General features: G+C 44.7%; 1 protein-coding gene across 14 annotated transcripts in view; it reads left to right on the top strand.

The window, feature by feature from the left end:
* Positions 1 to 13,892, top strand: part of TLN2 (talin 2) — a 410,967-nt gene that overhangs the window by 328,876 nt on the left and 68,199 nt on the right. For all 14 annotated transcript variants that reach the window (XM_063091965.1, XM_063091964.1, XM_063091961.1 and 11 more), the window contains 5 exons: positions 168 to 329; positions 6,298 to 6,438; positions 6,894 to 7,075; positions 8,173 to 8,305; positions 10,819 to 10,920. In XM_063091965.1, the coding sequence (XP_062948035.1) occupies positions 168 to 329; positions 6,298 to 6,438; positions 6,894 to 7,075; positions 8,173 to 8,305; positions 10,819 to 10,920 (720 nt within the window). The remainder of the gene's footprint in view (positions 1 to 167; positions 330 to 6,297; positions 6,439 to 6,893; positions 7,076 to 8,172; positions 8,306 to 10,818; positions 10,921 to 13,892) is intronic.

The raw sequence follows: 13,892 nt of genomic DNA, 5'->3' as shown, positions 1-13,892 counted from the left end.
TGCCCTCTCCTTTCTTGGAGTGACTCTGGGGGCAGCAGAGCTAGATATACTTGTAATTACGTGGACTCTGGACATGAGGGTTGAAGAGGAACCCAGAGCTCGGGACCAGGGTGGACCCCTCTGCACTGAAGCATGGGGTGTCCTCAACCTGGTGCTGTGCTTTGCAGGTTCTGTCTGCCGCCACAATTGTTGCCAAACACACCTCGGCCTTGTGCAATGCCTGCCGCATTGCCTCATCCAAGACAGCCAACCCAGTGGCCAAGAGGCACTTTGTCCAGTCAGCCAAGGAAGTTGCCAACAGCACCGCCAACCTGGTGAAGACCATCAAGGTAGGTCACTGGACTACAGGACTTATTAATCCCTGTAACATCTGTTGCAGAGGGGAAAGAGGAACAGAATGTCAGCTCTGCCCTCCTAAGATTTGTGTCTAGTAAAGCTTAACTTCTAATTCAGTCTTATAACTTATGCACTGAGGAGGAGTCCCTTACTAATGAATATCCTTTTCATGATATACATCATGAGAAACCAACAACCTTGATCTCTCCTAACCTTCTAGGTGGTGGAGCAGGGGGCCTCCCCAAATTCTGTACCTGAGGAGCTTAGGGACAGAAGTCTGGTTGGAAGCGTTGGTTATGGGGCTTCTCTTGCACTGTGCTTGGGTAGCAAACACTCTGTGTTTACTTAAACTGTATGAGCATGTTTACTTGAGTGATTTTGAGTGTGTTGGTAGAGCACTCTGCCATTGTTGCTAGATGTATCTGGGCCAAGAGAATAGGTGGAGGGAGGAGAGAATGGGAAAAAATCACTTTAATCTCTCCTGTGATGTCTATTCTGATTGCAGCCATTTAAAAAATTATAATGGCACGTTAACTTTTTAAAATAGAGCATTTTGTATTCAGAATAAGTTCATCTCTTTGTTAAAGTCCATGGGCAGGGTTCATTTACAAGGAGGGAATCGGAACAGTTGTAGTGTTCGTAGGTGGGTGATAAAACCACAAACACAGTCTGCCCTCCGCTGGGACCACGCAGGCAGCAGCAGCTGACCTTGTGGGAAAACACCCACACAGCCTGGACAACAGACTGCAGCCAAAAAGCCCAGCAGCCCTCCCCCTGCCAGCCTTCAAAGGAGCATTGTCCTGTGTAAACCCAACACACTGCAGGGCAAGCGTCAGAGGCGTCAACACCTTTCATTTAAGGGTTTTCATATTCATTCAGGTAGGAGGATCTGCCTTGTTGCTGGGACAAGTCCTGGAGTATTGGACTTTTCCTGGTTCTCTCCAGAGGATAGGACACGACACACCTCATTTTCCTTCCATAACAAAAAGCCCATATAACTGCATGGAGAAATCAGTGTGATGAGCCAAGCAGAGGCAAAGGGAGAGAACACCCAGCCTAGCAGCAGCTGGAAGCCGGCTGGCAAGAGCGCAGGCAGTTACCCCTGTCAGCAGGTTCTTAGCTGTTGCAACAAAGAGTCTTTTAAAAAATGAACAAACAAAAAATTGGTGCCTCGTTGGAGGCAGTAATAAGCTAGTTTAAAAATGAATAAATAAAACCAGTGCCCAGGTGCCGCACGATCCCAGTGGCAGCTCACCTCCATTGCCATCATAGTTTGTGGTATTAGCAATTAATAAAGCGTACATTTTTAAATATTTATTTTGTGCTTTGCGTATTTCAGGGTACTTCAGATAGTTCGTGGAAAAATAGAATTAAAAGATAATATGAATCTTTCCATGAACGTTTTGAAGACCCTGCATATTGCTCATTCAGTCCACAGAACCACCCTGTGCTTATTATCCCCATTTTACAGATGGGAAACTGAGGCACAAAGAGGTTAAGTAACTTTCCCACAGTGACCCAGCCAATTAAATAGTGGGTCAGAATTCACACCCAGGCTCCAGACCCTCTGGCCTCACCCCTGGCATACTATCTGACTCTGGGATGGAGAGACTAATTCATCCCTCCAGCCTGGGAAGAAAGACCTTGCTGTGTGTACACTGCTCATGTGGAAGTTTGGGGGAGGCAGAGATGGGAAGAGCAGTATAGGTGAAAGTGACATCATTGTTGGTTGCTGCATAATTATCTTATCTCGGTTAAAGTCAGTCATTTTCTAATTGTTAAAAAAAAAAAAAAAACAGGTTACATTTAGAGGGACCAAGGGAGGAAAAAAAGGAAAGAAGTTCTGTGTTCCACAGAAATTCCTGGAGCCTTTTCTGTCTCCCCTTGGTTTTAAATCCTGACCTATCTCTATATAAAGCATCTCTGTTAAGATCTCATCTTCTTTTCAGATTCCACTCACAGTGCCAAACCCTCTTTGCAGTTCCCTGCAGCAAATGAGCTTTTGTGATAGCCTTAAAGATAGGCCTGTGCAGAAACATCACAGGAGGAATGTAGGGTGATTATAATGTGGACAAGATAAAGGCCTGTCTCCCGTGAGCACCCTGGGAACCAGCAGCAAAGCAAGAGGAACAAAAATGAGCATATCACCCCCAACTTGTTGAAATGTGCCTGGTTTTTCGATTCCCATTGTGTGGCAGGGTTTGCCAGAATGAGGAGCTTCATTTTTAATTTACTAATAGGAAAGTGGTAACGGTCATTTCACTGTAGCGCACTGTATGGTATACTGAGTAGATTTCTTATTTGAAGGAATGGTTATATATTCTGTCAAACAGAAAAACAAATACGTAGCTCCCTAAATATTTAAGATAGCTGTTGTCGTAGCTGCATTTTGCTCTAAGTCTTATGCTTCTTAGTGTTGGGATTTTTTTTTTTTCTTTCTTTTAACTGTGAGGATATGCCCAAGCCTGAATTCCAGCTGACACACACTTAGTCACCAGGAAGGGAGGGAACTGGCAGAAGAAGCTCCCGGGGGCAGGAGCGGATTGACTTACAGTGACTTTCCAGCACCCAGGTAGAATGTATGCACCCATGGTTCTTAAATCTCTGCGGATGGCATTCTTTAAAACCCCAAAGCCGGCTCAGGATCTTTTTCTGCATTCATACTGCCTGCCAGGATTGCTCTGAGTGCCAGGCAAATTAGGAGGACACCCCCCACCCATGGCTGCTGTCTCTGCAGGTTACACATACACAAGTTGCCTGCTTTTCTCTCTTCAGTCAGCTCGTTACCTAGCTTGAATCTGATGTGTGGAATGGAATGTTATTTTAAATGTGCAGTCACTCAGGTTTGGGTGCCAAGTAGAAATTATGCAACACCAGCTTTTGTTTTTCTGAGGAGTCGAAGTTTGGCCTTGCCCCTCGCAGCGGAGTTAAAGCTCAGGGTCTTGCAGTTAAGCACTTCCAGTGCGTACCACAGACACCCGATCCAGCACTCTGTGAGTGAATTTGACTTGGCTGTAAGTATGTTTTCTTGGTCATCCTTATGTTTGGGTTGGTAAAGTAAGTCTGTTCTGGGCTTCTTATTTCTTATTCTTGATTTCTTTGACTAAGGTCAGTGGCAGAGCAGGGAGCCAGGGGTTGGAATTCTGTTTGAGGCATGTCAGTACGTAGCAGGGTGAACTTAGCAAAGCATGTCACTTTCCACGTATTGGTTTTATCATCTGGAAAATTGGGGGTTAAGGATTAATTTGTCCTTAAGGTCCTTTGTAACCCTCAAAGTCTATGCCTCTCATTCTTGTGCACGCACAGAAATTGTTTCACCCAGATCCCTGTGAGATTTTGCTTAGTGAGAACACTCAGAGGAGCTGGCCCTGGGGCTGGGAGTGCCCTAGTCCTGATGAGGCCTGCACAGGTGGCTAAGTGAATTCACCCTCTCATCATTATGGCTGTTGTACTAGACACTCTAAAACAGGAAACTCATGCCTGCCTAAAATTTCACCATTGGGCAGATTTGAGTATTCAGTCTACTTAGGTGGCTCAGCCATGCCCAGGGGAAGGAGAATTCAGAAGTGAAATACTATCTGGGCAAAACATTCTTTCTGGTGCCAAATGCCTCCTTTGGAGAAAATAACTTTCTTTTTGCAGGTGGAAAAAAAAGTGGTTGAAGTAGCTAGGCATTCGAGTCCATGTTATTCAAGGCTCTGTCCTGTGAATAGCAGTGGGCTACATGATTTGTGATTTGGGAGCCTATGCTCAAAAAAAAAAAAAAAAATCCCTTCTTCATCCTATTGTTGTAGTATATGAAGCTGCCCAATTAGAAAAGCATTCCTTGAGATTTTACCTAGGTTGATCTTTTCAGTTTGAATAAATTCAACTTAGGGTTGGTGACTTGGTCAGATAGATGCCTTCCTTCCTAATAGACTGGGAGGGTTGTGGGAAGTAGAAAACGGAACGGGAAGAGTGTGGAGAGGTAAGAAGCGGGAAGGTGACCAGCACCAAGGGAAGGGTGAGCATCTCCTGTGAAGCCAGAAGCCAAGTCCTCCCAGCTGAAGGGGTGTGATGGGAAAAGGTCATGCAGCCACTGGTGGAGCTGGAACCCGAGTGCCGTTGAATCCAGAGTCTACTCTTGCCATCTGCCTGCTTCACTTTGCCTCTGCTGGGGCCACTTGTGTCAGGCTCCTGCTAGGTGGCACCCACGCTACCTCCTACTGTTAGGGTGTTCCCAAATTGTTCTGAAGTCTGGTGGAGCCCAACCTCAAGGAATCAGCAACATTAATGGTGCACAAGATTCGAGTGCCAAGACAGTTCACGTCTATACGCCCAGTGTGAGCAGTGGAAATCCATGTCTACTAAGTATCTAAGTGGCAACTGGAAATGAAGCTGTGTATGTGAATAAAAAGGAGCAGGCATGCAGGGTTTGGAAGAATGGAGAATTGCAGAAGTTAGGGCAGGGTCAGTGCCTGTGTTGGGGGGAAGGGTGTGAGCCAAGGCCAGCCAAGTACCTTATTAGTGAAGATGGTAACTTAGCCAGGCTTGTGGGAATTCCACTGAAAATATTAGCATTGTGGTTTTGTAATTATTATCCCGTGCTGCCAAGGCGTGATTGGAATGTAAGTTGTTATTCAGAAACAGTCTTCAAACCGACCGTGTCTGCCTCCTCTTGCCTTATTGAAAAACAGAAGTCCCCCATCTCAGATCCAGTTTGTTTCGTAGTGCTGGTGTCTCTGTTTTTTGCTCACTAATTGTTTAAATTGGCTTTTATATATTGCTCATATGGGTTAAATCAAAAGTTTGGTCACTTAATAAGGAAATCTACCTGTTTCTGCAACCATAACTGCCTCCTTGAATGTAGTCCTTTTCTGGGAGCAGGGACGCTGCTGTTGGGTCACAGGCTGTTGGATTCTAACAGTCTTATTTTTGAGGACATGGAGTCCGGGGCTGGGGAACCTCGAATCCAAGTGTTAACACTTTGTGAGCTTGGCGTGGATCACAGGACACATACCTGAATTCTTATCTATCTAGGCCATTAATCAGCAACATGACTGATCATTCAATGCCATTGTGTTACCTGCTGCTAATGAAAAAAAAAATGTGAGTCATAAGATACATAGAAGAGAAAACGCATCTCATGTGTAGAGCTCAATGTATGTTCTCAAGCTGAACACACCCAGGTAATGATAGCCAAGTGAAGAAACACAATGTTATCAGCACCCAGAAAACCTCTTGTGCTCACCCCACTCTTACCTGCTCCAGAGGCTAACCTGACTTTTGATACTCTAGATTAGTTTTGTTTGTACTTTGCATGAAAGGCGTCCTACCATAAGTACCCCTTTGTGTCAGGCCTCTTTAATTAAATGTATATTATGTTTGTGAGATCTGCCCATATGGTTGGGGGCAGTTCTACTCTGTTTCTTCCCATTGGATTCCATTGTGTTCATTTCAAAATATCCCAGCCCTACCTCTGATTGTCATTCAGGGACACCCAGGTAAAACTTAGAAAGAGTTAAAAGTGCTACGCAATGTTAAATATTTTTATCATTTGGGAGGGAATAGACTTCATCTGAGTGAAAATGGAGGAGAGGAACCGAAGAATTATAGTCTCAAACAGGGGGAAGAAAGTGGTTTAGCTGCAGGATCCAATAGAATGACTTATAGGGAGTGACATGCTGGCACTATCTGACTCTGACCTCACGTTTCTGCTTTCTGTGAGTAGGAAGTAGACTGAGTGTGAGGCCAGCCATCCTGGGAGCTGCACATTCTGCTTTACTCCCTACCATTGCTAACCTGGCCCTCTGCTTCATGGCAAGCATCTCTCCAATCTGCCCTTATTTATTGTTTATAAATATCCCAAACATTTTCAGTATTCCGATTGAACCACCTTCCTTCCCTGGGCGGTGGTTGCTGTGGTTCAGGAATGTTCTGTGCTTCTCAGTGGGGTGAAATCTCTGTGTTTTCTCCCATCAGGCCCTGGATGGGGATTTCTCTGAAGACAACCGCAATAAGTGTCGCATTGCTACGGCGCCCTTGATTGAAGCTGTGGAGAACCTTACCGCGTTTGCATCAAACCCGGAGTTTGTCAGCATTCCCGCCCAGATCAGCTCCGAGGTAAGCAGTTTTTGCAGCAAAGGTAATTCTGGGGTCTTGAGTTAATTTGGTGTGGCACTGAGTGAGCATGAATAGTTAAACTCCACAAGTACTGTCTCTCAGTATGTAGGGTACTGTTGTTATTGTCAACGATGTTATGTGCACAGAGTTAAACTCAATGACTACACATTCCTTGAGAGATAGCTTAGCCTTATGTATTGAGAACAATCTCTCTGCATAGGTTTGGGGCTCATTTTTTTCAGGGACGTGTCACACTCAAAAATGTAATTTAAGGAGTGAATATGGACCCTAGTCCCCACCATCCAGACCCTGTGTAAGCCACCCTATGTGGCTCACTGCCTTTGTCTTCTTCCAAAGGGCAGAGGTGGTGACTTGGTAAAGAGCAGGACCTTCCAGGGCCCAACTCATGTACTCTCTGCATGCCTTCCCTTGACCCCTCTGCTGTTTGGTTTCAGGGCTCACAGGCACAGGAACCAATCCTGGTCTCGGCCAAGACCATGCTGGAAAGCTCATCGTACCTCATCCGCACTGCACGCTCTCTGGCCATCAACCCCAAAGACCCGCCCACCTGGTCTGTGCTGGCCGGACATTCCCATACTGTGTCTGACTCCATCAAGAGTCTCATCACATCTATCAGGTCAGTTTCCCATCCAGAGCTTGCTCCTCACCTGCATCTGAACAGGGTGGCAGGAAGAGTCCACCAGGCTTTTTACTTCATAGCAATGCTGTGCATCATCATCTTTTTCTTTATCTCTTTGGAACCAGTGGTATCCTTGGTCACAACAATAACAGCCAACTTAAGCAATTATTGTATGCCAGAGATTATTCCGAGTATTTTACCTGTATTACCTTATTTGATCATCACAGCAGTCTTGTAAGTTAGGTACCGCCATTGTTTCCATTGTACTAATGAAAAATTTAGGCAGAAAGGATTTAGGAAACATTCCCAATGTCACCCCCAAGCCCAATGTAACCATTCCTTGTAACCATTGTATCACTTTGTGTATACCTAGGAGCTTAGGTAAAGAGCACCATTGTTTATTTAGCAGGATTTGGAATTACCTTTAACTTTGCTAATAAGACAGAATATTCTAGGGCCCACAGTAACTTGAGGTATCTCCAACCTCTTTGGTGATAGTAAGATCCTGAAAAAACATCCCCTGAGCAGGTAGAACATTTCTGAAGTTGACCAAAATTAGTATCCCACAGCACAAAATGCATCTCTTTCCTTAGTTATATTTTGCTTCCCAGTTTTTTTTGAAACTCAAAACCACAGTTTGCTTTCTTGAAAAGAAAAATTCACTGAGTACTTTAATTCCTACCACAGCACAGGACGTTGTGACTAGCATGCTATGTAGAGAGCATAATATGTTTGCACTGGAAACAGTGCTGACCTTTTTATTTGTTTGTTTTAAGTAAGAGTCCTATCCTTAAGCCAGTCAATGAAGAATCCAAGTCCAAATTGTTTCCTTTGCAGTTGCCTAGCATCAGCCTGAGATGAGGGCAGCACTATAACCTTTCCACCAGAAATTAGTAGTTATTTCAAGTGTTAAATTAAGAATGCATGGGCTATACAGTGAGGCTTTGCCAAGCAAAGGGTCAGGGATTCACTCCTTAAATAAGGTGATCAACTGGGGTAAGGAGTGGACAGGGGCTCCTGGCCCACCAGTGCTGGAGCAGGTTGTGGAACTAGAGCTCAAGGAGCCTGTGTTTGACTTGCATTGTCCCTTCCAGGGACAAGGCCCCTGGACAGCGGGAGTGTGACTACTCCATCGATGGCATCAACCGGTGCATCCGGGACATTGAGCAGGCCTCCCTTGCAGCTGTGAGCCAGAGCCTGGCCACGAGGGACGACATCTCTGTGGAGGTAAGCCAGGGCCCCCGGGCAGCTCAGAAGCCTCTGGAGGGGTTGAAGAATCTCAGCATCAGGCTTTGGGGAGTGGGGGAGGTGGGGCCAAAATGTTTGTGATGCAAGAGTTTCACTGCCTTAGACTGCCTTCCCCTATGGAACCAACCTGGGGAGTTTCTGGAGAGAGGAAGGCAGAGGCTGAGTAGAAAAGCACAGTGTTGGGAGGGAATACCCATCCTACTAGGGCTGGGAAGTTCAAATGTGGTGGAGATTCAGGGGGAAATGATCAATGTCAGATCATTTAGAGTATGTCAGTAAGGTGGGATTACCATATTCAGTTGAACATCTAGGCGTTTTGTTCATTCAGAGATAAAGGATTTTTCCCTGCGTTATTTAGTATCTAGCATTTGGGGACCTTTGGCATTTTGTTATTAATTCAGTGCCACTTTGTGCCCTTTCTTGCCAGTTTTTCCAGTTTAGAATTTTCCTTTTTTTCCTTTGAGTTTTTTCTATTACCTTTCCAAAGGCTCCTGATTCATACTTCTTTCTTTACTGAAAGCACAGTGCCTGACATTCAGAAGGTGCTTAGTAAATATGCGTGGTCAGTTTATAGATGCTTAATTTACTGCCACTGAATTTATTAATGATGAGCTTTGGGCCATAGTTGGTATTGTTCGTTGTTATTAATAGAGCTGTCTGCATCACTCTAGCTTCACCCCCAATTTCTCTCATCCTGACCAGAATGCTAGAATTACTATTTTTGGCCTGTTATTAAAGTAAAATATGGGTACAGACAAGTGTGTATAAGTGAACAGCTTGATGAATTATCACCAACTAAATGTGATCTTTAACTAGCACCCAAACCAAGAAACAAAGATGACCAGCACCTCAGAAGTCCCCTTGTGTATCCATCCTTTCACCATCCCTCCCAAAGTCTACCTTTATCTTGACTTCCTCACTTGAAGAAAATTCCTCTGCTGTACTTGCATGTGCTCCTTAGTCTTACCATATTTAATTTAATAAGCAATCTGTAATAAGACACATTGCTGGAATATTCTTGCATTCTTGACTAAGATGATGAGTAATTAACTAAATAAGATCCTTGGACTTTTTGAAAGTTTCTTTCCAACTACCCTCATCTATCTTTATTTTTTATCTCTTTTTCCTTTACTTTTCCAGAATTTTGTTTTCAAGTTTGCATGTTGTGCTGCTCCTCTCATTGAGTAATCTCTGCCCAAAGCCCTCCAACCCACATGCAGCATTGTCCTGTGGGAAAGTAGCAAAGGTTAGAGTCTCATTTCTGATAAGCAGGAGATTGTCATTTTGTTAGAAATCACCCAATACCATGCTGATGTATATAGACCTAAAATGCCTAGTGTTCTATTAATCCTGAATCTATCAAGTGGAGCACCTGTGAAGAGTTCTGCAAAGGGACCTGAGCTTATCTGCTACTGGTTAATACAGCTTTAGTATCCCTTGTCTGAAATGCTTGGGACCAGAAGTATTTCAGATTTTGGATTTTTTTTTTTATTTCAGATATTTGCATTATACATACTGGTTGAGCATCTGGAATCTAGAAATCTGAAATGCTCCAATGTACCTTTCCTTTGAGTGCCACGCTGGCACTCAAAAAGTTTCAGATTTTGGAGCATTTCGGATTTTCAGATTTGGGATTCTCAATCTGTAATCTCCACCCTTGAATTCCCCACCCACCTCACACTCCCAGTATCATTTAACTATCTTGCTCTGTCTCTTTACAGTATGAGTTCAGATCTTTGGAACTGAGAAACTAAACCCTCTCTCGAACCTGAGAAGAAATGCCTTGAGGGTGTCATTTTCTTTTCTCTTTTTTTCTCTCTCTCTCTCTTTTTTTTTTTTGGCAGCTGGCCAGTACAGTGATAGAACCCTGGTCCTTGGTGTTACCAGCACCACACTCTAACCAACTGAGCTAACCAGCCAGCCCCATTGCAGATATCTTCATGCACATCACCAAATACAGTGAGCTGGGAGTCTGAGCTGATGGGCATCTCACCTGGCATTTTTATTGTGCACTGTTTGGGAAGTAGTCCTGCTTTCAGAAAGCTGATCTCATTTTTTCATCACCCTCCTCTCCCCTCCCTCCTTAAGTTTTGAGAACACAGCAACCTGGATGTTCTCTCATACCCCATCATTAGCTGTTTCCATTTGGATGAAGTTGTCTTTCCTTCTTGGAAAGCCACGGCTGTCCCACATTTCCAGTAATTATGTTGAATAACCTCAAGTAAAGATACCAGTAGCATCAGCTGTTAGGGCTGGCAGGAGCTGGAAGCCAATAGGAGAAGTGACTATTGGGCCTGCCTCTTGTCTCTCTCAGGAGGAACTGTGGAGGGTCCAGCCCAAGGGGGCTGAGGTGTCACTGCGAGGAGCAGGGCAGGCTTCATGATGCATCCAAGCATTTTACATGGCCTCTCTCGCCTTTCATATGGGCCTTTTGAATTGATGCAGCTCCGTGGGGAGCCGTTACAGAATGAACTTGACAGTTCTCTCCTTAGGCCCTGCAGGAGCAGCTGACTTCGGTGGTCCAGGAAATCGGGCACCTTATCGATCCCATCGCCACAGCAGCTCGGGGAGAAGCTGCTCAGCTGGGACATAAGGTAATGTGCACAAAGGGGATCCTGCTGAGAGCACGAGTGCTCATGAGAGAGGGTTTTATTGATTTTTGTTGTTCTACTTCCCAAAGTTCTGGGGTGCCGGGTATTGTGCCTGGGACCAGTGCTGGCTTAAACTGCAGAAAATAGCACTAAGCCTCCCTCTGGCATCTTCTCCAAAAATGGGTGTGGGTGCTTCAGGATCTTTTTTCCACCTGGAGCTGAGAAGAAAACTGCAGTGAAATTTTTCTGGTCGTGGTCAGACTTTTTAGTGAACAGGTCATGTACAGTCATCTGCTGCTCTCAGCCTTTGCTGAAATAAACCAGAGACTGAAGTTGACACTTCTAGCATGAAGCCCGCCATCTTTCATCCCTGGCTGGCTGGTCCCATTCTGATATGTTTAAGGGTGCACGGTTCTTCTGTGGTTTCTAATATAGTGTCTATTCTTGCATGTGAGGAGGCACAGCAAACATGCACACTTCTCTGTGGACATGCAAAGCCTCTCTATGTGGCCACTGTAGAGGAGTCATTAACTGAGAGTTCATACCACATTGTTTTAATTGCCAGATTATGTGTGGCCTGTTTGGGGTTCATTTTGCAAATCCTTCAATGAGAATTGGCTTGTCATGCAGCCTGTGCCCCAGCAGGGAGAAGCTAGAAATTTAATTTTTAACAACCTTCGGGGTTTCCTAGCATTTATCAGTTCAACCAGCAGTATCGATGTGCATATTAAGAAATGCAGTAGCCAAAATCTTCTCTGCAGGAATCGATTTTAGAAAGTCAATATTCTTTCTTTTCCAAATTACAGAATAGCTTAAGGGCCTTCTAATCTTCCCCCTAGGTCTGTGGAGTGGTTTTTGAGATTTAAAATGGCCAGTGCCTCTCTGCCTTTTCAAGGGTGGCGAATTTCATTTTTTTCGCTTAGTTTCTTTGTAATTGGGAAAGGGCTTGTCCACCTGTGTGGAGAGGTTTGCGGGAGCACAGGGATGGGTCTGGAGCCTGGGACTACTGCCTGTGTGCCCATCTCAGGGAAACTGAGTTTGGCAGAGAAACTGGGCATTGTTTCAGCAGTTACCTTTGATTCCATTAGAAATGTTATATGAAAATATTTCTGGATGTCTTTGGAGGGCAATATCCATGTCTCTGCAGATACTTTATTAGAATAGATTAGTTCCTATGTTAGTGGGTGGCTTCAAAAGAAAAATATTTATGTCACTTGGCTTATAAATTTACTCTTGGGCCTTTGGCTAAATCGGTCTCTCACCTTCTAAAAGGGAGTTTTGGACACACGCAGCCTACAGGCACCCTGTCCAGAGGAGCTATGGATGGAGAGTTAATCCCCACCTTGTTTCCAGTGCTTCATTACAGTCCTCAGGTGGGGGTCCCAGATCAGCAGCTGCAGCAGCACCTGGAAGGGATAAAAAATGCAAATTTTCAGACACAACCTGTATTAGTTTTCTGTGGCAGCTGTAATAAATTATCATGAAGTGAGTGACTTAAAACAATAGAAATGTATTCTCTCAGTTCTGGAGGCCAGAGGTCCAAAATCAAGGTGTTGGCAGGGCCATGCCCTCTTGGGAGGCTGAAGAGCAGATTCTCCACAGAATCTGTTCTTTGCTTCATGCATCTTCTGGTGGCTTGTGGTATTCCTTGACTGTGTCCAGCCAGTCTCTGACTCTATGGTCACATTCTCTCCTGCTCTTCCATGAGTCTCTTCTTCCATCTTTTTTTGTGTGTGCGTGTGCGTGTGCGTGTGCGTGTGCGTGTGCGTGTGCGTGTGTGTGTGTGTGTGTGTGTTTCTTTGTTTCTTTGTTTCTTCTTCCATCTTTACAGGATACTTATTGGATTTAGGGCCCACTCAGGTAATCCAGGATGATTTCTTCTCAAGATCCTTAAATACATTTGCAAAGACCCTTTTTCCAAATAAGATCATATTCTCACATTCCAGGGATTTGGACATGGACACATGAGGGGGGAGACGGGGAGCACCATTCAACCCACTGTGCCACCCTGGACCTCAGGAATCAGCATCCATACCAAATACCCAAAATTCTGTGTTATTTTAACTTATGTGCTAACCCAGGTGAAGAGGTTTCTTTGCTAAGCTCTCTAAATGCAGTCCTAAATCCTCCTCACGGTCCTAATGAGCTTGGTGCTATTATTAATCCCCATTTTATAGATGAGGAAACTGAAGTTCAGTAATACGAATCAATTTGCTAAAGATTTCTCAATAAGGAATTAGCAGGGAAGATTCAAATCCAGTGGCTCTGAATTCATCACCCACCGTACCACCTCCATGAGGAAGCCGGGTGCCAGTTTAGCTACTGCACTTGATTATCCTCAACACACAGCAACCCTTGACATTTTACAATTTTATTGACGAAGTATAAAATCAGTCTAGAAGATGTAAGAATCTAAACCATTAAACATTTTGACTATTGCTTTACTACATAGAGGACCCATCCTGAGCCTTGACCCCAGTAGCCAGTCAGTGTGCCTCATTCCCACTGGTGGTGGCACCAGTGCCCTTCCTGGGGAAGAGGAGGAAATCCAATGCAAACATGTAAGGCTGCCTCCTGCAGTTGTGCAGATCGGTCCCTACACAAAGGCATTTGGCTGAAGCTGAGAGTGAAGGCCCAAAGCCAGCCTGTGCTCGGCTCGCCAAGCCAAGTGCCCTGGCATTGGTCAAGTCTGCCCAGAGGAGTTCTCTTAAAATTCACATAAAGGCGCCCTAAGGGCCAGTAATAGCCCTGCTCAAGTACTTTGAAAGCTATCTATAAGATAAGATACCAAAATGGGGATAATGGAGTAAAAGTGTTGTTATTGCTGTCTTATCTCACTATCTCACTATCTCACTATTAGATCTAATGAACTTTTATCACTGCTCCCCCACCCCCCCACACACACACCGGCTTGCCCCAGTCATTGCCACCCTCCTGGTCCCCCTTCCCTCGATTTGTTTCTGACCCACTGACTG

The sequence above is a fragment of the Cynocephalus volans genome, chromosome 3 (genome assembly GCF_027409185.1).
Source record: "Cynocephalus volans isolate mCynVol1 chromosome 3, mCynVol1.pri, whole genome shotgun sequence".
Classification (NCBI taxonomy): Eukaryota; Metazoa; Chordata; class Mammalia; order Dermoptera; family Cynocephalidae; genus Cynocephalus; species Cynocephalus volans.
Note: the sequence above shows the minus strand (reverse complement) of the source record. Positions and strands in the feature narration are given on the sequence as shown.